The sequence below is a fragment of the Mchenga conophoros genome, linkage group LG6 (genome assembly GCF_057382185.1).
Source record: "Mchenga conophoros isolate Kocher_MC1m ecotype Shallow Benthic linkage group LG6, M_conophoros_male_GT1.1, whole genome shotgun sequence".
NCBI lineage: Eukaryota > Metazoa > Chordata > Actinopteri > Cichliformes > Cichlidae > Mchenga > Mchenga conophoros.
In genome coordinates this window covers 12,549,519-12,570,358 of record NC_140531.1, presented here as the reverse complement: position 1 = coordinate 12,570,358, position 20,840 = coordinate 12,549,519, and the positions used below count along the sequence as shown (strand labels likewise).

General features: G+C 42.4%; 1 protein-coding gene across 2 annotated transcripts in view; it reads left to right on the top strand.

Moving 5' to 3' along the window:
- mslnb (mesothelin b) overlaps positions 1–20,840 on the top strand; it is a 51,184-nt gene that overhangs the window by 18,924 nt on the left and 11,420 nt on the right. For both annotated transcript variants that reach the window (XM_085276239.1, XM_085276238.1), the window contains 32 exons: positions 8,326–8,453; positions 8,574–8,701; positions 8,787–8,904; positions 9,337–9,555; positions 9,654–9,824; positions 9,949–10,098; positions 10,194–10,258; positions 10,426–10,555; positions 10,963–11,042; positions 11,124–11,253; positions 11,400–11,590; positions 11,728–11,818; positions 11,932–12,055; positions 12,150–12,337; positions 12,645–12,806; positions 12,892–13,028; positions 13,768–13,910; positions 13,996–14,090; positions 14,338–14,884; positions 15,330–15,357; positions 15,457–15,541; positions 15,633–15,779; positions 15,893–16,104; positions 16,207–16,310; positions 16,556–16,674; positions 16,788–16,943; positions 17,182–17,396; positions 17,480–17,565; positions 17,904–18,040; positions 18,123–18,248; positions 18,326–18,516; positions 18,596–18,690. In XM_085276239.1, the coding sequence (XP_085132365.1) occupies positions 8,326–8,453; positions 8,574–8,701; positions 8,787–8,904; positions 9,337–9,555; positions 9,654–9,824; positions 9,949–10,098; positions 10,194–10,258; positions 10,426–10,555; positions 10,963–11,042; positions 11,124–11,253; positions 11,400–11,590; positions 11,728–11,818; positions 11,932–12,055; positions 12,150–12,337; positions 12,645–12,806; positions 12,892–13,028; positions 13,768–13,910; positions 13,996–14,090; positions 14,338–14,884; positions 15,330–15,357; positions 15,457–15,541; positions 15,633–15,779; positions 15,893–16,104; positions 16,207–16,310; positions 16,556–16,674; positions 16,788–16,943; positions 17,182–17,396; positions 17,480–17,565; positions 17,904–18,040; positions 18,123–18,248; positions 18,326–18,516; positions 18,596–18,690 (4,698 nt within the window). The remainder of the gene's footprint in view (positions 1–8,325; positions 8,454–8,573; positions 8,702–8,786; positions 8,905–9,336; positions 9,556–9,653; positions 9,825–9,948; positions 10,099–10,193; positions 10,259–10,425; positions 10,556–10,962; positions 11,043–11,123; positions 11,254–11,399; positions 11,591–11,727; positions 11,819–11,931; positions 12,056–12,149; positions 12,338–12,644; positions 12,807–12,891; positions 13,029–13,767; positions 13,911–13,995; positions 14,091–14,337; positions 14,885–15,329; positions 15,358–15,456; positions 15,542–15,632; positions 15,780–15,892; positions 16,105–16,206; positions 16,311–16,555; positions 16,675–16,787; positions 16,944–17,181; positions 17,397–17,479; positions 17,566–17,903; positions 18,041–18,122; positions 18,249–18,325; positions 18,517–18,595; positions 18,691–20,840) is intronic.

The following is a 20,840-nucleotide window of genomic DNA, read 5'->3' as shown; positions in this document are numbered from 1 at the left end:
TGTCACCTAAAAGCACAACTGCCTGAGCACAATTTAAATTAAAAGGAAAATTTAGTTGTACACTGTTAATAACAACACTTCACCGAGTTCTTTTGATTCCTCAGAGGCATCCGATGGAAGACGAAACACTGCTCAGTAGACCATTTAATACTTTATTACTTCTAGAAGGGAGATGCATCCTGCATGACACGCTGCCGATCCCAAAATGCTGCTGTGCCCCTAACAGTTTTATTATAGAAGCTCTCTCATTCTAGTCTAAACAACAGTGTCTCAGTAACTTTCCACTAGAGATGGTCCCCTCTTATCTACAGGCAAACATGAGCGAGAGTCTGCAGCTTTCTACTCCCAAGGACACCTGGTCTCATGCCTTTATTTTTCAGGGCTGTGTCCGCTTAAAATACATTATATAACTTTATAACACTTATTATTAAAAAAGCATAGCATTATTGAGGCACTGCACATTATTTAATTCCAACAATACAAAATTCAGGGAATTGCAATTTTTCAGTTTCCCTTCATTTTGCAGCAGATTGTTGTGCTTTGGATATATCTGTATATATCTAATACTCAACTGTGTGTAACAGTAGAACAAAGTCAATACACTCAGTAATGTGAATTATGAGGATACAGTATATCTCTTAAGGTTTGCTGATATTAGCCAACGTTGTCACTCTCTGCCTTGCTACATTAATACCCGAGAAAGAAGCAAAGCATTAACATGATAACAAAGAGCTCAGACAACCATACACATACAAAGTAATTAGCTCCTTTGCTGTCACTAGTAGATCTTCATTTTTTGCAGTCAGCAACCCTTTATTCAGGACTTGCTTTTCCTTTAGAGTCATTTTCTTTAAAAAAAAAATTATTTTATTCACATACACATAGTATAGTACACATACAGTATAAGTACATTAAAAGCAAGACAGCAGCAATTTTTCACTGATGCTTGTCCCCGTCATCGTTCTTAATAAGGTTCAAAGTGTCACGGGTTGCCAGGGCAAGACGTCTGAATTATAAAAGGACCCAAACTGCAGGTGGCTTCTGAAGTGAGCGAGCTTTATTGTGACAGTGATGTACGAAACAAAGGAAAGGGTGGCAAGAAACAGAACTGAAAACACTCTAAACTGGGGAAAAACTAAAACTTAAACAACAAAACCTGAACATGAGTGAGGGTAACTAGCAGGGAGGACAGCGCGGGGAGAATGCACAGGCAGACAGAGGAAGATGCACGGAATGACAGAGGGGAATAACGCAGACGAACCATATTTAAAATTAAAGGAATTTGGAATGTACATTGTGCCTGGGTTTAGAGTGTTTGGAAGAGAGTCCTGTCTCAGTCAATTATAGATTATGTGAGAGGGAGGGTGTGTGTGTTTAAGGCCCGGATGGCTTGGGGATAGAAGCTCCTCTTGAGTCTCTCTGTCCTTGCCCGGATGATGCGGAACCTTCTACTGTTACACCCTGAAAAGGGGCTGAAAAGGGGATAAGTCAATGACGACGCTCAGACACGATGCTTCTCTTTCAGCAGCTTCATTGCGAATGATTCAGAAATATAAACATACATACAAAAGTATTAAACATCCTAACAACGATGTACAGTCTCTGTTAGTTGTAAGACAATATATCTCAAGACTGTTTTCTTTCCTTTTCTTTAAGTTACGGATTAAATTGAATGTAAGAATTTACAAAAACAGCTTATGAATCAATAAACAAACTTAGACCATTAAACTGAAATGTACAGAAAATAAACAAAATATTCATATAAAAACACTAATAGGCATTTGTCTCTTCATACAAAATAAACATGTTCTTCGTCCAGATCAAATGCAAAATGCACACAATGTATGTTTCATACACAGTCTGGCACGATAATGCTTCATGCTAGCCACCAACAGAGCGCTTAGCTTAGCTTGCTGCTTATAGCTTATCCTAACATCACAGTTAACACAGGTCATCTAAGTATTCCTAGTAACCTCTTGGTACATTTGGAAACACGGTCAGTACAACTCAACATACATATTTGTAAAGTCCAACAGCAGAATTGCACAATTATTACCTGAAAAGGGGATAAGTCAATGACGACGCTCAGACACGATGCTTCTCTTTCAGCAGCTTCATTGCGAATGAGGCATCGTGGCCAGAGCTCCCCCTTCCGGCAACAGCAGGCATAACTAATCAATCACGATCACTAAATCACATGGATTATTCCCCAGGCTCGACAAGTAGATCACAGATTGAATGTTACACAGGTTGTAGTCACATTAAGGATTATTATCCGGTTGAACATAGTCATGAACTCTTTTAACTATTTTAGCCTGTGTTACATTACGTCTCTTAATGGGACTTCTTTTACCCTTGTTTATACATTTACATATTTGAAATAAATTGAATAATGTATTGGGTAACTTTTAACCACAACTTTTTACTCCATTATGGACTTCAACAAATAATCAATCTATCACACTACCAGATTGCAGAAGTTGGAACGGGTCCTTCAGTATCTGCGCTGCTCTAGTCCGGCATCTCCTGGTGTAGATGTCCTGAAGCGGGGGGAGAGCAATCCTGCAGCAGCGTTCTGCTGTACCTGTCATGCGCCGCGGCGCGCGTGCACAAAAGGATCCAGACGCAGACTCAGCGCTAACAGAAAAGACACTTTATTATAATAACGAAAGGCGACCCGGGAAAACTAGGGAGCAAAACAAGGAACTAAAAACCCAGGGAAACAAGGACACAAGGAAGCCGGGATCGGGACCGTGGGAGGCTGCAATAGAAAGGGGAGAGGATTACTAGGGAGCCGGGAAGCGGGGAAAACACATCAGGACTGAGTTAGAGTAGGGGGCTTACGATAGAGCGGGACCGTGGGAGCTCGGGAGGGAAGTGTGGCAGTTCGTGAGCAGGAAGTCCGTGGAGATAGCGAATGGGCAAGATGATGCACCAAATGATCCAGTTGAGCCGGATGACAGGCAGGTGGCAGACGCCGAACGCCGGGTCGAAACCTGGACACAAGTAGGCGGATTAAACACAGTTCCAACCAGAAGTGAATGCATGCTTTCGTGGAAGTCTAGTTACCACTGTGAGGTGATTAACAGACTGGCGTGGAGCATCCGTCAGTGCCGGGTTAAGTAGCTCTTCATGTAATCACCGCGATGGAGAGCAGGTGTGTCGGTGTTGGCCCGGCCCGGGGGTGTGGCTACCCGAGCATCACGCATTCCACAGACACAGGACGACGGACCATGACAGTACGGATCACTCTCTGGAGAGCTTTTTGGTCCTTCACACAGCTGTTCCCAAACCACGATGTCATGTTCTGTGTGAGGATGCTCTCCACAGCGCCTGTATAGAAAATCCTGAGGATCTTTGGAGAGACCCTGAACTTCCTCAGTTGTCGTAGGTGATACAGGCGCTGCCTAGCCTTTTTGGTCTGGACCTGAATGTGGGCAGCCCATGTCAGGTCTGAGGAGATGTGGACACCAAGATACTTGAAGGACTGCACCCTCTCCACTGGAGCTCCATTGATGATAATGGGCTTGTAGTCTCTGTGCTGACTCCTTCTGAAGTCCACCACCAGCTCCTTGGTCTTGCCGACATTCAGCTGGAGGTGGTTGTCCTGGCACCATAATGCCAGATTCTTCACTTCGTCCATGTAGGCTGCTTCATCGTTGTTGGAGATGGCACCCAACACCACTGTGTCGTCAGCAAACTTCACAATGGTGTTGGAGCCGTGGGTGGCCACACAGTCTGAAGTGTAGAGGGAGTAGAGCAGTGGCGAGAGGACACATCCCTGAGGTGCTCCTGTGTTGATGGTGATGCTGTTAGAGACGCATCTACCCACCCTCACCACCTGAGTTCTGCCAGTGAGGAAGTCCAACACCCATGCACACAGACAGCTGTTAAGTCCCAGATCCCTCATCCTTTTGGGAACAGTCTGCAGGGCACTATTGTGTTAAACGCTGAACCAGAGGAGGAGCCAGACATTTGAAACACCCGGGGCTTAGCCCTAAAGGGTAGTATGCATGTGGGATTTTTTTTTTTTTTGAGGGGGGGGGGGGGGGGGGGTGTAGAAATGACTGAAAGATTAATAGGCTCTGTTTTGAGTTTTGTTCAAAAAAGAATGACTTCATATAGGGAAATATATATATCACACATGCAGGACACCTTAAACTAGTTTTTTAATTGAGCAGCAAGACAGAACGAAGTCGGGGCTGTATCAAGACACAGGGACTAAACCCCAATTCAACCAGACCCAGAACTGATCCAGAATTAAAACAGGACTACAACAGTTCAAAAGCAGGATTACTGAGGACTTAACCAAGACAGAACCACAATCAGAACTAGATGATAGTAGCACTAAAAATCATCATAGACCTGCACTACACTTATTTATTTAATTCTACCAAAGTACAATATTTAGATTGAGAAAAGTTTATATAATTATTTAGCCTTGTTGTGCAAACAAGCCTGCAGAACTTAATAAATATAGAATTTGAAAAATAGCAAACCTAAAAAGAAACACTAGGTACGAGATACATGAGTACCTATGATACAGTGATACTTTTAGTAAGCAACCATTTGACTAACATGTGTGTCTCACCTGCTCTTGTTCATCTCTGTTCTGTCCTTATTCTCCTCTCTCCCTCTCTGTTCCTCTCTCTCCCTCTTTGTGCTGACAATCATCAAATATACAGTTGAAACCAGATATTTACAAACTCTTCAGATCAAAACACAAACACTTTTTTAATTGTAACATCAAATCAGACTAAATGTTTATTTTTTTAGATTGATAAATATAAAAACATATTTGTTAACTTTAAGAGTAAAGAGAGAAACTGTCTGTGTTTTTTAATTGCAAATGGCACCAAATTGTATTCAAATTGAGCCACACTTATGGAGCTCCACAGTTCTTTTCCTGGTGTTTTGGTTGACATCTCTTGATTTTCCCATGTCAAAGAAACAGGCTCTGTGTTTTGCCTTATATGCATCCACAGCTGTGCCACCAATTTACTCACATGGACTCTACTAACCTATCAGAAGCTTCTTCAGCTCAGAATGGAATCGTCTGGAGTTTTCTTATTAATTAACAATAAACTTAGTGTACATGTACTCCTAAATTTAATGAAAGTGATAAAAAATAGACAGCTCTGTCTCTCTTTATTCTGACATTTAACTAATTCAAAATATATTTCAATATTTATCTAAAACAAAAGTTTACTCTAAATTGATGTTGTACAGTAAAAATGTTTTATGTTTTCTCCCTAAAGTGTATGTAAATATCTGGTTACAAATGTGAATATCCTGCTGTGTACTGAAATCCCTCTTGTTTTGCATAGAAATATACTGAACAACAAAGCATAATATATAAAATAACATTTACCTGAGTTTTTTCTTTGAAAGAACCCTCTAATGTCCATTCTTATATTTCAGTACATAACTGAAACCGAATTAGTCGGGGAGGGTAAGAACTGAAAATATGAAATAAACACACGTAAGCTAAGACTCTCTAAAAAATAGCATTTGTTCGGCTTTTCATTTCGCCATTTGTTGATTCACTTGAAGAGCAAGTAAAATAATATTGGTCAAGTGATCAGTTTCATATCAATCTTTCGTGATGCACCGTCATATTTACATTATTTGTACGGTACGAATGATTTGCTTTGGTACCTGCTCAAACTTAAGCTCTCCTTAGTATGGCTGGCTCCGTCTCTCCAACAGCGGACTCACGGGCAGCAGCTCCCCCCGCCCCCTCGCTCAGTCGCTTAGTGCCTGAGCTTGGATCATACCAATATCAGGGGGGGATTCACGCACAGTCGTAAATTCCCACAGTGTGCACTATGTGCTTCGAATATTGTGTGTACTTTTTGTTTTATACAGTTGTCAGCCAGGCATCTAACTATGAAAAAATTACACTCCAAAATACCCCGGGCTTCTGACAAAACAACCCGGGCTTAAGCCCCGTAAGCCACCCCCCCGCTCCGCCCCTGCGCTGAACTGTAATCAACAAACAGCATTCGCACATAGTTACCCTGTTTCTTGTCCACGTGGCTGAGAGTGGTGTGTAGGACGTGGGCGATGGCATCCTCTGTGGATCTGTTGGATCTGTAGGCGAACTGCAGCGGATCTGTGGTGTCTGGGATGGAGGAGGAGATGATGTTCTTCAGCAGCCTCTCAAACACCTTCATTACTACCGAGGTCAGTGCAACTGGCCGGTAATCGTTCAGGGATGAGGGTTTGCTGTTCTTGGGCACAGGGATGATGGTGGATCTTTTGAAGCATGTGGGGACCACAGACTTCGCCAGGGACTTGTTGAAGATATAAGTGAACACACCTGCTAGCTGGTCAGCACAGCAGCGCAGCAGACGGCCGGTGATGCCGTCTGGCCCCGCCGCTTTCCTTGTGTTCACTCTTCAATGCCGCTCGGACGTCATGCTCCGCGATGCTGGTCACTGGTCTCTCGCTGATGACGTCACTGTCCTTGGTAGTCAGGCGGTAGATAGCATTAGCCGCCTGGCTAACCTCAAAACGGGCATAGAACTGATTCAGCTGATTGGTGAATGCAGAGTCGGCGTTGATCGGCGCAGTGTCCCTGGCTTTGTAGTCCCTGGCTTTGTAGTCCGTAATGGTGCGTAGTCCGTGCCACATACTCCGTGTTTCGCCCTGGTGGAAGCGGTACTCCCGGTACCGGCATTTGGCATCTCTCACTGCGCGCCGCACGCCGTATGAGGCCGCTTTGTAGGCGCTCATATCGCCAGTGGCGAGACCCGCGTTGTAGGAGGCGGTCCCGCGTTTACTGCAGTGCGGATCGATCTGTCCATCCATGGTTTCTGGTTTGGGAAGCAGGGCTACAGCTTTGTAGCCCTGCTTGTATGGCGTGTAGCAGTGATCCAAAATTCGATCCCCCCTCGTTGGACACGAGACATGCTGGTAAAAGTTTGGCATGACTTGTCTGAGGTTCGCTTTGTTAAAGTCTCCTGCTACAATGAGGGCTGCGCCCGGGTCCTTGTTTTGAAGCGAACTCAGCACATCATGTAATTCGGACAAAGCCATACCTATATCCGCTTGGGGTGGGATGTAGACCACCGTGGCGATGACCGAGGTGAACTCACGGGGCAGATAGAAAGGGCGGCACTTAATGCTCAGGAACTCCAGATGTGGCGAGCAGCCGCTGGAAAGCGTAGAAATGCTCCTGGCATCACACCACTTTCTGTTTACCATGAAACACACTCCTCCACCTTTGGTTTTGTTCGACTCTGCTGTTCTGTCCACGCGGAGCACAAACAATGAATCCGACGGAGTTACGGCCTGGTCCGGCACGGTGGGGGTCAGCCATGTCTCCGTGAAGCACAGAATGTTGCAGTCCCTCATGTCACGTTGGAAGGTGACCTTTGCTCTTAGGTCATCAATCTTGTTCTCCATGGATTGTACATTGGCCAGTAGGATACTGGGCAGTGGTGCGCGATGCGCCTGCTGTCTCAGTCTGTTCCTAATACCAGCGCGTTTCCCCCGGCGCTTCTTTGTTCTACGCCTCAGATGAGCGGCCCGTCCTTTGTTGTTCTCCGCGCCGCGTAGAATCTCTGGCAGCCAGGAAGGGTCGGGTTTAAAAGTGTCCAAGATTAGATGTGCAACCTTGTCACCGATGTTTACAAGTGATCCGCTGTCGTATACTATAAGACTAGAAGATTTTGGGATGTAAACCAGAGCAAAAAATAAGTAAAAAACAAGAAAAGTGGATAGTCGGAGCGGAGCGGTCAGGAAGGCGTCTGGACGTGGCCGCGCCATCTTGGTTAAAAGACACGAACCTTCAAAATAAAACAGGAAACACAAAGACTGAACACAACACACAAACTTAACACAGACTGGGGGACACAGAACACAGGAACATGAAATGAAAGGAGAGTACAAAAACCCAGAATAAACAAAACCACAGAATAATAATAAACTTAAACATAAACACGGAGTCACAGACTCTGGACCATGACACAAAGATTTTGCCTTTTGTAACTTTGTCTTGATTTAACATTTTTGGATTTTAAATAACTAAAAAAACAGGACAGTTAATGATTGCTTTAACTTTAAGGAAATTATATTTGCTTATATTTAGACCAATCGGCAGACTGTTGGATAACATTGTTTATTCCAGTAAAATCTGCCAGCTACTGTAGTAACAGTTTGTTATGGGCAGCATTTTTTATTACTTACTTTCTAGATTTGACTTCGAGAATTTACAGCAATTTAAAAAAGGCTATGCTGGAGTAAAATTACTATAGATTATATTTTTATTTATTCTGATCTTTATCATTAGTGTTTATTGTTCACATCTTTTTTTTCTAGCCTCAAATCCAAAGTGTTACTTCCCCAGCGACTCACAACTGAATTCCACAGCTTGGTTTGCTCAGTACATCGGGTCTTTCGTCTCTTTCCTCACTCTGGACGATGTTGTGACATTTGGATCTGAGTCGGTAAATAATCGACATTGGTGGAAATTTTGAACTGACGCTTTTCTACTTGGATTCAAATGCAGCAAAAAAACAGTTGATAATTTCATGACCTACAGACGTGCTTTTCTCCCCTCCTTGCAGGTCATTCAGGTCTTCACAGTGAACCTTCAGAACATCGCTCTTTTCAACACCTCTGTCTTACCTGCAAACCTCACAGAGTACTACACCACCCTTTTGTATCAACAGGACAGCAACTTCAACCCCTTACTGTGAGTTTAAATCTATACAATATCTTGCGTTCTCCAGCCACAAATCCTGCATTTTTCTGTAAGTGTTGTTTAACCTTCTTTGCAGCCTTCCTATCTTGTTTCGGTGTGTCGCTCCTGGTCCAGCATTTACCCAACTGAGTCCAAGCAACACTTTGATAGTTCTGCAGAATCTCACAGTTCTCTGTACGAACCTGGACCCACAAGTAAGAAACATTTAAAGAAAAGAAAAACAGCTATTTGTGCAGTCTGCTGCAAAAACCTAACTACATTCAATACAGGATAGGTAAGGTCAACTAGACATGAATGTTATAAGATTTCAATCTTTCAGAGATTCAGCATCTTGCCTGGTATTTTGGTAAAAAGTAGTTTATTATTTCCTTAAATTTGTCACCCACATAAAATTGGGTTTAGTTTCACTTGCAGGCTCCTGTTTTGAATCTGATGTTTATTATTTAGAGTGGTGTAGAGCTCTTTGTTCTGGCGGTACGTGATTTTAAGAAGGGTGAAATGGAAAGATGAATAAAAGAGCACTAAGCTCTCCTTTTATTAACTTGATAAAGTTTTGTTCCCCAGAATATTTACACTGTAGACATAAGTTTGACTCTACTGACAAAGTTTTCCTCTCACGTGTGAAGGTCACAGCTGCTTTGGCAGGTAACTTTGGTCAGAACATTGACTCCACAGTCATTTCTGCCCTCGGCAGCCAAAGCACTGGCATGTCGCTGAATCAGATCAGCTCAATCAAACCCCAGGACTTAATAAACTCCATCGGCACTCTCTCCACTGTGACGGGCTGGAGCGAAGGCCAGGCCATGACCATCATCCAGTCTCTGCTGTCTTCGGGCATCATACAGGTTGCAGATTTTAGACTGAATCCTGACTTTAGAAAAATCAAAGTCATCTTTGTGGTCATGTTCACTTATGCGTGTGCTGCTTCCATCCTTTCCACCAGATCAACAGCTCATCATCGCTGATAAGTCTGGGCACTCTCATCATTGGTGTACCTTCCAGAGTGTTCTTGAGCATCTCTGGTAATCAGCTGATAAGTGCCTCCCAAACTCCTTCACTGGTGGCAAACCTCCTTTCTGGTCCTCAGATCATCCAGCAGGTCTTTGTCAGTCAGGTATGACAGGTTTTCTGTTATAACTTGAGCATGATTTGAACTGCACACTTCCATCAGCTGCTTTGGATAAAGATAGAAAGCTTTCCACAGAGAGTTAACTCACAATGCTTCCATCTTCTCTCAGATCATATCAGTGAACACCAGCAGCGTGCAAGTGATCCAGAACGTTCCCAATGACCTGGCCACTGAGATCCCTCGATCCCTGCTGGTGGGCTTCTCCAGTAGCAACGACGTTATAACCATACTCAACAGAAAGGAATGGAAACAGCAGCAGGTAGAAGATGAAACCCTCAGCTTAGTTTTTATTGTCGTGTTGTGCTACATGCCTGTTATTACAGACTCTTTTTGTTTGTTTGTTTGTTTTGTTAGGCTGAATTGTTCTTTGAGTCGGTAGCTACAGAGAGCGCCTCTGCACAGCTGGGAGGTCCAAACAAGTGAGTTCAAATCAGTCTGGGAGATCAATCAAATCAATCAAAACAACCTGCAAATGGGTTTGAGTAGAGCTAACAGTGTATATGTGTGTGTGTGTGTGTGTGTGTGTGTGTGTGTGTGTGTGTGTGTGTGTGTGTGTGTGTGTGTGTGTGTGTGTGTGTGTGTGTAGTTTGTCATCCTCTGTGCTTCAAGGGTTCACATGCACTGGAGTGAGGAACATTGGCAATGAGCAAGTCAAGAACCTGATCAAAGCCTGTCGGAGGTCAGGCAGCAGGAAGGTTAAACTAGTGGAGTCTCAGGTACAGTGTTCAAGGCATTTATGGGATATTTAAAATCTCCTTCATATCTGCTCAAATATTAAAAAGTGAACATATTGGACATCATAGGAGAAACTAACAATTGTTTAAAACACACTTAAAACAATATATACATACCCTGTGAATCGGGTTATATAGATTACACCGTATATAACTCTGGCACATAGAGTTAGGGTAATAAATGTTTGAACAAAGATGCAATTTTTGCATGTTGCAGCTGCACACCACCACAGTGGATTAAAGTGCAGACTTCCAGCTTTGGTGGAGAAGGCAAATTACAAAAATGCGTTACCATCCAACAAGTCATGGAGCTTTCTTACACATGTTCTCCGTCATAAACGGGGACGATACAAGGTGCTAATTATTTTGCCTTTTTTTTTAATCAACAGCTGACCTGCATGTACACTTACATTAAAGACGATGCTGCCAACTTCAACCTCTACCCTCCAGATGTGCTGCTGTATTATGAGTAAGAATCCTGTCTGTTTGTTCTGAATTAAAGCTGAATGGTGGATGCTACAGCTTGTCACACTTGTGTTTCCTCTTGCAGTTACTCACTGGTGCCGCAGGCCAGCTGCAGGGCCTATTTCACAGAGTTGGGAAATGCAGACTTCTCTGTCTTCTCTGCAGCGCTCAGCTACAAGCGCACTGCCCTGTTTGAAAACGCAAAGAGCTGCTTGGTGAGTCCTCGAACCACACATCACTTCTTGAGCTCTAAAGATTAGATGTATTAATAATTGCATGAAATGGAAATAACTGTCATCACAATAAGGTTTTGTTTAATGTTTTGAGTTGAAATGAATTTCTGTTTCTTTTATTTTCAAAGGGCATAACAAACACAAGCTTAACTAAAGATGAAATATCAGTATTGGGAAACATGTGCTGCATCCTGGATGCGTCCTACATCCTAAACTCAGATTCATCCATCTTGGAAAATCTCAAAAGCTGCCCCAGCCTCACTTCTGCTCAAGCAGCTGCTGTTCAGGCTCAAATGACTAATGGCAACACAAGATATGGGTACGCAAAACGCTTCACCGCTGTGGCAGATTTTCATTCCTGTTTGTTTGTTTCCTTGTCAGCAGATTTACATTTTTACATTTGGCCCTTTCTGTCCTTCATAATAATAATCACCGTTCTGTTTTCGTGATAACCAGAGATCCTTCAGTGTGGACTGAGCAAACTCTGAAAGACCTCGGGATGCTGCCGCTGTATATGTCTTCAACCTTCTATGATCACTTCAACACTGTGAGTAATACATGACCGCAAACATTTACATTTTTTGATTTTGGTTTCTGTTTTTTGCTGTTAACCTTGTTCTTTATGCGCATTTCCTTCTTTCCCTTTGTTCTTGTGAGCAGAAAACAAAGAACAACTACTTGAGGTACTTCCTGGGTGTTCTCAAGGAAAACAACGTGGACAGTCAGAAGATCGGGGAGCTGAAGAGCGCAATAAGGATGTCCATTCCTAATGAGGAATCTACAGGTTGGTTTCTTTCTGTCAACTGCTTGGTCCATGTATTAGAATCCAGAGAGAATTTACTGTTTAACCAAAAATTGTTTCTCTTTCTGTGTTTCAGCCACTGACTGCACTTTGGGATTCATAAACCGTGTGACTCTTGTTAATCTAATATTCCCCTTAAACTATGATATAAATCAGTTCACCAGCTGCCTCAATTCCACCATTGTCAAAGACAACTTGGATGCCCTCGTTAACCAGGTGCAGGAGCAGAACTACACAAAGATTGTTCTCAGCAAGTTGCGAGAGGTAAGTGGCAAAAAAACTCCTGGAGCCTATCCCAGCTGGCATAGATTTAGAGGCAGGTTAGGCCCCTCCTGGAGAGCAGGTTTAACACACAGAAGCATTCAGAAAAACATAACACACATTCTGACCTACGGTCAGTTTAAAATCAGTATTCGACCAAACCCCGTGCATGTTTTTGGACTTTGGAACGAAGCATGAGAACCAGCACAGACACAGGGAGGGCATGCAAAGTCTGCAACGCTGACAACTTCTATTATTTAAGCTTTTGCTATCTAAATTTGAGTCTAAATATCTTCTGACTTTTTTATAGGCTTACAGTGCCAGCGGCATCATCCCAGAAGATCAGGTTCAGATCTTAGGAGCAATGTCCCGTAGTGCCACAATGGAAGACATCAACATGTGGACTATTATTCAGATCGACACACTCGCTTCTTTGATGGATGCTTCAAACGGGCCGTGGGACCCGGTTCTGGTGAGCAAACAGAAGAAAAAATCTGAACGTGAGCTTACTTTACATGCTTGTGTCTTCACACCGATGCTTGGTTCTCCTCATCAAGGCCAAAGCCATCATCTCCAAGTATCTGAGTGTAAAGGGGAACAGTCTCGGCAGTGTGGAGCTCAACGCCATTGGAGGACCAAACCTGTGCGCCCTGGATGATGTTGTTATCAGGAACATTTCGGTTGAAAGCATCAAGTAAGGCGTCAGAGCTGTGACTGTGCATGAGTGTGTGTGTGTTTGGAGGTTATTTTTACATCACATTAGCAGCAGGTTCTCAGAGTTTTACCCCTAATACTGCTGGATAAACAGAAACTCACTCAGGAACAAGGTCACACGGAGCTCAAATTTTCACTCGCGACAGGGAAGCAATTGTCTCCAACCCACTTCAACTTGCTTTCCCCCTGTAGGTTGTTTTTATTGGTTACACACATGAATATTCATAGAGCTTGTTGCTGTATTACCTATGAGAAATTACTATAACTGGTTACAAAGTGTGATTGTGTTGTGCAAGCGTGATTATACATTGTGTGTGGTTATATGATGGGAGTGCAGCTCTCCCAGATTGTTGTTGGTAGAATCTGTTCTTCTCAAGGCTGCTTGTTCCCTTTATCAATGTCATGCACGTAGTCATATGCGTAGGTTACCTAGATAGCAAGCAGAAGCATTCTAGCTTTCTAAATGGCATTGTGTAGGTTTTTAAATGGCAACCTACAACACGTACATTAAACCTAACACAGGTAATATCTGGAAGGTACAAGAACATGTTGGCTAAAGGTCTGTCAGGGATCCTGTACTTACAAAGGCAGGTGAACCCACATAAATCTTTAAATTATTATTTAGATAACTAGAAAAAAAAGTCTGATTTAATGATAAATAATGTTATATGAATTCCATAAACTCAACACACCATTCCTGTGTGTTTTATCTCCTGCAGGAACGCCGATGCTCTGGACATATCCAGCTGCACCACTGAGAAAAAGCAAGAACTGTTTTCCCTCACATATGAAGCATTTATCCCAGACAAACACTCAATCACTATCTCCACTTCCAGTTACCAGCTCATACAATCTTACCTACGTAAGCAAACAGACCCGCATTCAAAAAAAGCATCATTTAAACAGCTGAAAGTTAACGTACCATTAATTTTTTTCCATTCTTGCAGCGGGTGCAGATCTTAGGTTTATCCAAGATTTAGTGTCTGCCAATATCAGTATGGACGTCCCGATCTTCACTGGGCTGCTTGAGAGTGTTATACAGGTCAGTGCTGCATGTCTGCACTTTGAATTCTGAATTTTAGACTAATTTTGAAAAAAGGTTTTTATTTTTTTTATTTATTTTGGGGTGGGGGTCTTGCATCATAGTTCCTCAATTTATTTACTTCACTCAAACCATTAGATGGGGCTGATAAGTTGTAAAACTAAATTGTTTTTTGGTTCTGTCAAAGAATAAAGTAAGTGTGTTTATTTGCTCATAGGATAAAATGTGTCTGCTCTGTTCTCCATAGAACCTGACTGTTAGTGATGTTAAAGGTCTTCTTGGCACCAACCTCCCACTTTTGAAGTCGTATGAAAATGTGACAGTGGTGCAAACCTGGATCAGTTCACAGTTTCAGTCCGATCTTAATGGTCTGGGAGTGGGGCTTACAGGAGGCAAGGTTAGCCCCACCACCACCACTACATCAGACACATCATCAACAACATCAGGGGCAACTTCATCGATAACATCGGGGCCAAATTCATCAACAACATCAGGGGCAACTTCATCGATAACATCGGGGCCAAATTCATCAACAACATCAGGGGCAACTTCATCGATAACATCGGGGCCAAATTCATCAACAACATCAGGGGCAACTTCATCGATAACATCGGGGCCAAATTCATCAACCACATCAGGGGCAACTTCATCGATAACATCGGGGCCAAATTCATCAACAACATCAGGGGCAACTTCATCGATAACATCGGGGCCAAATTCATCAACCACATCAGGGGCAACTTCATTGACATCATTGGGGACAACTTCAACAACTGGATCCAGCAGCACCACGCGTAAGTATTACAAAAGGTAGCATGGGGTAAAATATTCAAAGACACCTCAGATAAAGCAGCAGTACCCAAGCAGGGCCCAAGTGTTAATCGAGAGCACAAGAAGTAAGGGAGGCCGAAATAAAGCAGGAAAACATGAAATGTTAAGCTAGCGGTGGACCTTCTGCTGCAGATTCAATCTTTTAATTGCTCATTTTAACATTTTGTCTCATATCCTGCTGTTTTGTTACGAGTATGTAGAGATCATCTTACATCAGAAGCACTGACAAGAAAAACAAAACAAAACAAAAAACACATTGGTGGTGAAAGGGAACTTGGTTTTTACTTGCGAGATCTGCAGTGTGATTAATGATGGCAGCATGAAATCTCATATCCTGCTGTGTTGATGCATAAAATGTAATTTTTTGTCAATTTATAACTTTTTTTCGCTCTTTTTTTTGTGGTACAGCAACAGATATCTGTATCGGTTTGAACAGGTAGGATTTACACGAACCTGTTGGAGAGTTTACTTTTTATGCAACGTTGTCCCAGATGTCAACAAAGTACCAATCACATGTTTTATTTTGAAACCACAGAACAGCAGTTCAGCTCCAACTCACCAGTGCACAGACGAGCGGAAACCTCTGTGACTTGGCCGTTGAGCAACTGGCTTGTGCCTCGGTAAGAGCGTCACATAAGTCAACAGCCGTCTGTGATTAAGCTCGTTTTCACTTTCACTGTAGAGTCTAAACTGCTCTCTGTCGTCACGCAGCTGTCAACAATAACAGCAGAACAGCTGGCAATGATACTGAAGTGCAACCACTACTCCAGCTCGAGTGGGTCCAAATCTGTCTGGAAACTTGTCCTCTCCGAAACCTCTCAGGTCCTGGACCAGGCTCTGGATCTGCTCGTCAACACGGTATGAAAGCATTACACAATATTTTGTAAGACGAGAAGAACCTTCTGCAAACCGTCTGTTGTTGAAAGATAAGAAAAGTCAGTAGTTACATCACATTTTGATCTTTGTTATAGACTCTGGACGCCAACAACCCAGCAGTGTCCGTGATTCTGGACACCATACAAGAACTCCGAATAGATACTGTCAACACGGCCACCCTCAATAATCTAACCTTCATCCAGACGTGGTTTGGCCGCCGCCTTCTCCCATTTCTGCCAGCTGTTTCACCTGACTTCCTTTCATATATGGCCACAAGGGAACTTACTTGCAGCTCCTACCAGGCCATGTAAGAAATTAAGACCATAAAATTACATCAAATGTGACTGCCTTTCTTGGTATACCAAAAGCCTGCCATTTTTTAATTAACCTAATCCCAATTTCAATTCAGTCAGCAGATTTTGAGTCAACTCCGGCCACAATTGACGTTTGCCAGGCAGGTGTCTGTCTACACGCACTTCATTAAGGTTTTCCTGACCAGGAACAACAGCACAGGTACACTGCTGTATTACAGCCCAGTAACAATCAATGGCAGCCTATTAACAATTACAGTCTATGTATTGTTCACGTCACATCTGAATTAATCCAACATTCACACATGTTGATAGAATTGGTGGGATTCGGGAATACATTAATCCAGGGTGGTCACGTGTATTGCAAAGTGACATAACAATGTATGATAGATGCTTTTCCTTCAGCACAATAAAGCTGAATTTCCTCTGTGTGTGTTTGTGGTTCAGACCCCGCCTGCAGCTCAGGCATTGCCACCAGTGCACAATGGCTGCAGGTGAACATGGGAGGTTTTGCCTATCTTGCGACGTTCCAGGACATTCAGACGATCTACTCCAACTTCTCAGCGGTGCGTTATGATGCACTGCATTTTCTGTCTTTACATCTGTTTTCTTGTGGGGTGGGGTTTCCCTCTGTGATAACCACAACTGTCACTGACAACATGTGTGTTTGCATATGCAGATGGAAGCCTTGTCACAGCTCACGGTCAGACAGCTAGCCGAGGTGTCCACAACACCTGGCCAGCTCACAACTTCTGAGCAAGTCAACATGGTGATGAAATATGTGCCTGACCAGTCTCTGGCTGCCTTCTTTGATGATTTCTCATCTGTTCTCCTGGTGAGCATACATCATGTTATAAAGTCACCTGGTGTGTTTTGTTGATACTAGAGGTCAAGTCAAGCTGAGTTTATCTGTTCATCACATGTAAAACATTCATACGTTTTGTGTTTATGTTTGCAATGATGGTAAACTCTAACATTTTTCTGGTTAGTCTTCTCACACAGAAGTTGAAGAAGGTCCTGTTACACCTGTTACATCTAAAAAACATGATTATTACTTTTGGTTTTTTCTACAGGCTCCTGAAGACGCATTGCCTTCAGTCGTGAGGTCAGCCATGTTGCAAGTTGTGTTTGATCGTGCAAACCTCTCCCTTCCTTCGATGAGTGATGCGGACGTAGAGGTGTGGCTTACCTCCCGGCTGCCACCCCTGCTGGTACAACTTTCACCAGGACAAGTTGCACCTTACTTCGGAATACTGGCAGGACGGAGCTGCAGCATTGAGCAGCTGGGGTGAGCACAAAGCTTCAAGCACCATATATGGAAGTATTTAAGCAATCTGACTGGAAATAAACCTTTGCATTTTTTTGTTTCAGTGTACTGAACCTGAACATGACTATCTCAACGCTCAGCACAGACACACAGCAGAAAATCTATGATCAAATCCTCCAGACCCTCGGAGGTAAAGCTAACCCAGGAAACCAGTAAACTCAGCTTTAATTTTTTTTGTTGGATGCTTTATGAAATTGGGCTGTAACATTCCTGTAAGCGAGTAGCCCATTCACATTTCTTAACATAATGGCTGCCAGCCTTGTGAAAGTGAGAGAGGAGTCAGACATTGAGTTTTCTCCTATGCTCGCTCTTGTTATTTTTTCATTAAACATGTATGTTTGTCACATTTTATGTGAATACAACAACAAGTAAAACTTTATTTATTTATTTTATTCCAGCTGGCTTAACAAAGCATGAGGCAAAGTTCCAATATTATAACCTAGTTTGTGTCTCCACCTTTTCCTCTAGGTCCAACACCTCTCCGCTGCTACAGTGACAGCTACAACACCAGTTTCTATGGTTTCCTGGAGCAATCTTTCATGGGTTTCCAGTTTCCCAACCTCACCGCCTTCCTGTCGCTCATGCCTCCTGACAGAATGAGTCTGGTGTGTTGACTTGAAAGATATCAGGAGTAAATATGATAAAGCAAGAGGGGAATGTCTTAATTTTCGTCTTCTAATCTTCTAGATCATAAATTCCATCCCTCCATCGGAGCTTGGGGATTATCTACGACGTCCTAATGTTGTCGACAACAACGCACAGCTCTGCATGCTCTTCAACAGCTACAGCCAGACACCACAGTTTCTAGAAACTGTACGTAGCCCAAGGCACAAGCAGAAATGCAAACACAATGCAATGATTAAACACATTAATCTGTGCATTGCCTCCAGGAGTCTCTGCCGGAAGCGGTGAGGCGCTCCATCCTGCCCTGCGTCTGGCCCATGGCCCTCAGCAGCACCCAAACGTTGGAGGTGGATGCTTGGTTTGACCAACGCCTCAAGAACTACTTGCCCTTCCTCACAAAGAGCCTGATCAGTCCCAGTGTCATAAACAGCACCTCCTGCCTGGCCTTCCAAAAACTGTGTGTTTTACTACAGCACTAAATCCTGCTTTATATGTTTTTTTGTTTTGTGTTCTGATTTAAATTTGTTGTGTTTCAGTGTCTCAGTCCTTGGGGTATACAACTACACTACTGCTGACTTTGTGAGGGGAGACGTGTACAACACCATCAGGACTTACCTTTATGTCGGCTCAAGTAAGTCTTTCAAGAATGCCAGGGTCAAGGATCAAGTGGGATGCTAATTCAAGTGGGGGGGAAAAGACATTGATCAAATGATATTCTACATGAAACTGAACAGCAACCACATGTCACCTAAAAGCACAACTGCCTGAGCACAATTTAAATTAAAAGGAAAATTTAGTTGTACACAAAATTCAGGTAATTGCAATTTTTTTCAGTTTCCCTTCATTTTGCAGCACCATAGATTGCTGTGCTTTGGATATATCTGTATATACCTAATACTCATCTTTGTGTAACAGTAGAGAAAAGGTATCCGGTCGTTAAGTAATGACGTGATGAATCCTACTTCCGGGCCTAAAGTAGTCTGAGTTTAATATGGCTTTTGTGTTGTTAACTTGTTTAATGTTTTGTATTTTCTTCTATTTAATCTCAAAAATCTCCTAAAACAGTCAGTGATCCCTGTTGACCTCCCTCGGCTTTTATTATCGCTAATCATTTATTTAAGCTCAGTTTTTAAAACCTTAGGATGTAACTACAGCCCAGCCCATGCAGCAGTATACGAATGACTAACCTCGTATTGTGGATGGATTATCTCAGTTGTTCTCCTGGCTGAAGTTTGGTCCTTTTACAGCATCCTGCCATGCGATTACATTTGTTACTGACCACCGAGAACACTCACGTTAACTTTTATTGAGTGGAAAAAAGTTAGCTTGTTTATATTATGCTAACATAGCGGGTTACATAGTGTGGGTTACTTCAGTAACCCTACAAACGTCACTGCTGTTTAGTTTTCTGTCTTCATTTATGTTGGAAGTGATAACAGAGCTGTACGTTTTAATTTGTTTCCAAAACCCCGCAGTCAGGACATGCTATATTGTATTTAGATAGAAGCTAGCGAGCTAACCTCCTGCTAACTTCTAACTCCGTTAAATGTCATAAATTCCATTTTCATGGATGCCTGGATGTTAAACTCAATTGTTACACCTGGTAGAGCAGAACGTTGATCATTTTATTAAAGATGAAAGACTTTAGACAGTTTAGTAGGTAGAACAGTGGTAGTACAAAATGGCAATAGAGTACACATACAGTATAAATACGTTAAAAGCAAGACAGCATCAATCTTTCACTGATGCTTGTCCCCGTCATCATTCTTAATAAGGTTCAAAGACTTTGTCTTTTATAACTTTGTCCTGCTTTAATATTTTTCAATTTTAAATAAACCATAAGGACATCTTATTTTCGATTTGCTTATATTTAGACCAATCGGCAAACTGTTGGATCACAATGTTAATTCCAGTAAAACCTGCCAGCTACTGTAGTAACAGTTTGTTATGGTCATCATTTTTTATTGCTTACTTTTTACATTTACTTCAAGAATTCACAGCAATTAAAAAAACGCTACGCTGGAGTAAAATGATTATAGATTGTAGAGCAGGGCGATATGATCAAAAATATTTATCACGATATACATTTGAAAATTTGCGATAACAATATAACTGACGATATAATTGACACTTGACAAAATACTTTATAAGTCCACGACTTTATTCGTGCAAAAAAACAAATCAACGTATTTTCACTTAAACAAGCAGCTGTTTTTTATGAGCATTAAAGTTATATAAAAATTTAACAGTGCAAATGCAAATTCCTTGCTGACAGTTTAACCAAAAGGCATTTCCAGTACAAATTGGCCGACATATCCTCAGCATAACCATGTATAATATCCACAAAACTTAAAAAGAGGTTAAACACACACAATACGGTAATATTATGTTGAAGCACAGTACATATCACTCCGCGAGGCTCCTGCCTATGATAGCCGTAATGCTCCAACAATCCATCAAGCGGTGCGGGTTCGTAGCTTAGCAAAGTTGTACTAAAACATTTCACAGATTTTCGAGCGCCATGTACCACATAAAATCGTTTTGAGGTCAGTAAACACAACCAGAATTCATACATAAGGCACATGGGGTTATAAGGGGCACTGTCGATTTTCAGAAAAAATTTTCAGAAAAGGATTGATTTTAAGTGTGCCGTATTTTCCAAAAAACACGGTAATAACAACAGCCTGCTAGCATGCTCTACCAAAAATAGTGCTTTGTTGTGTATCTGACGGACGAAAGCTAAACAATTTCCACACCACTGAAGTTGCAGCATTTTTACAA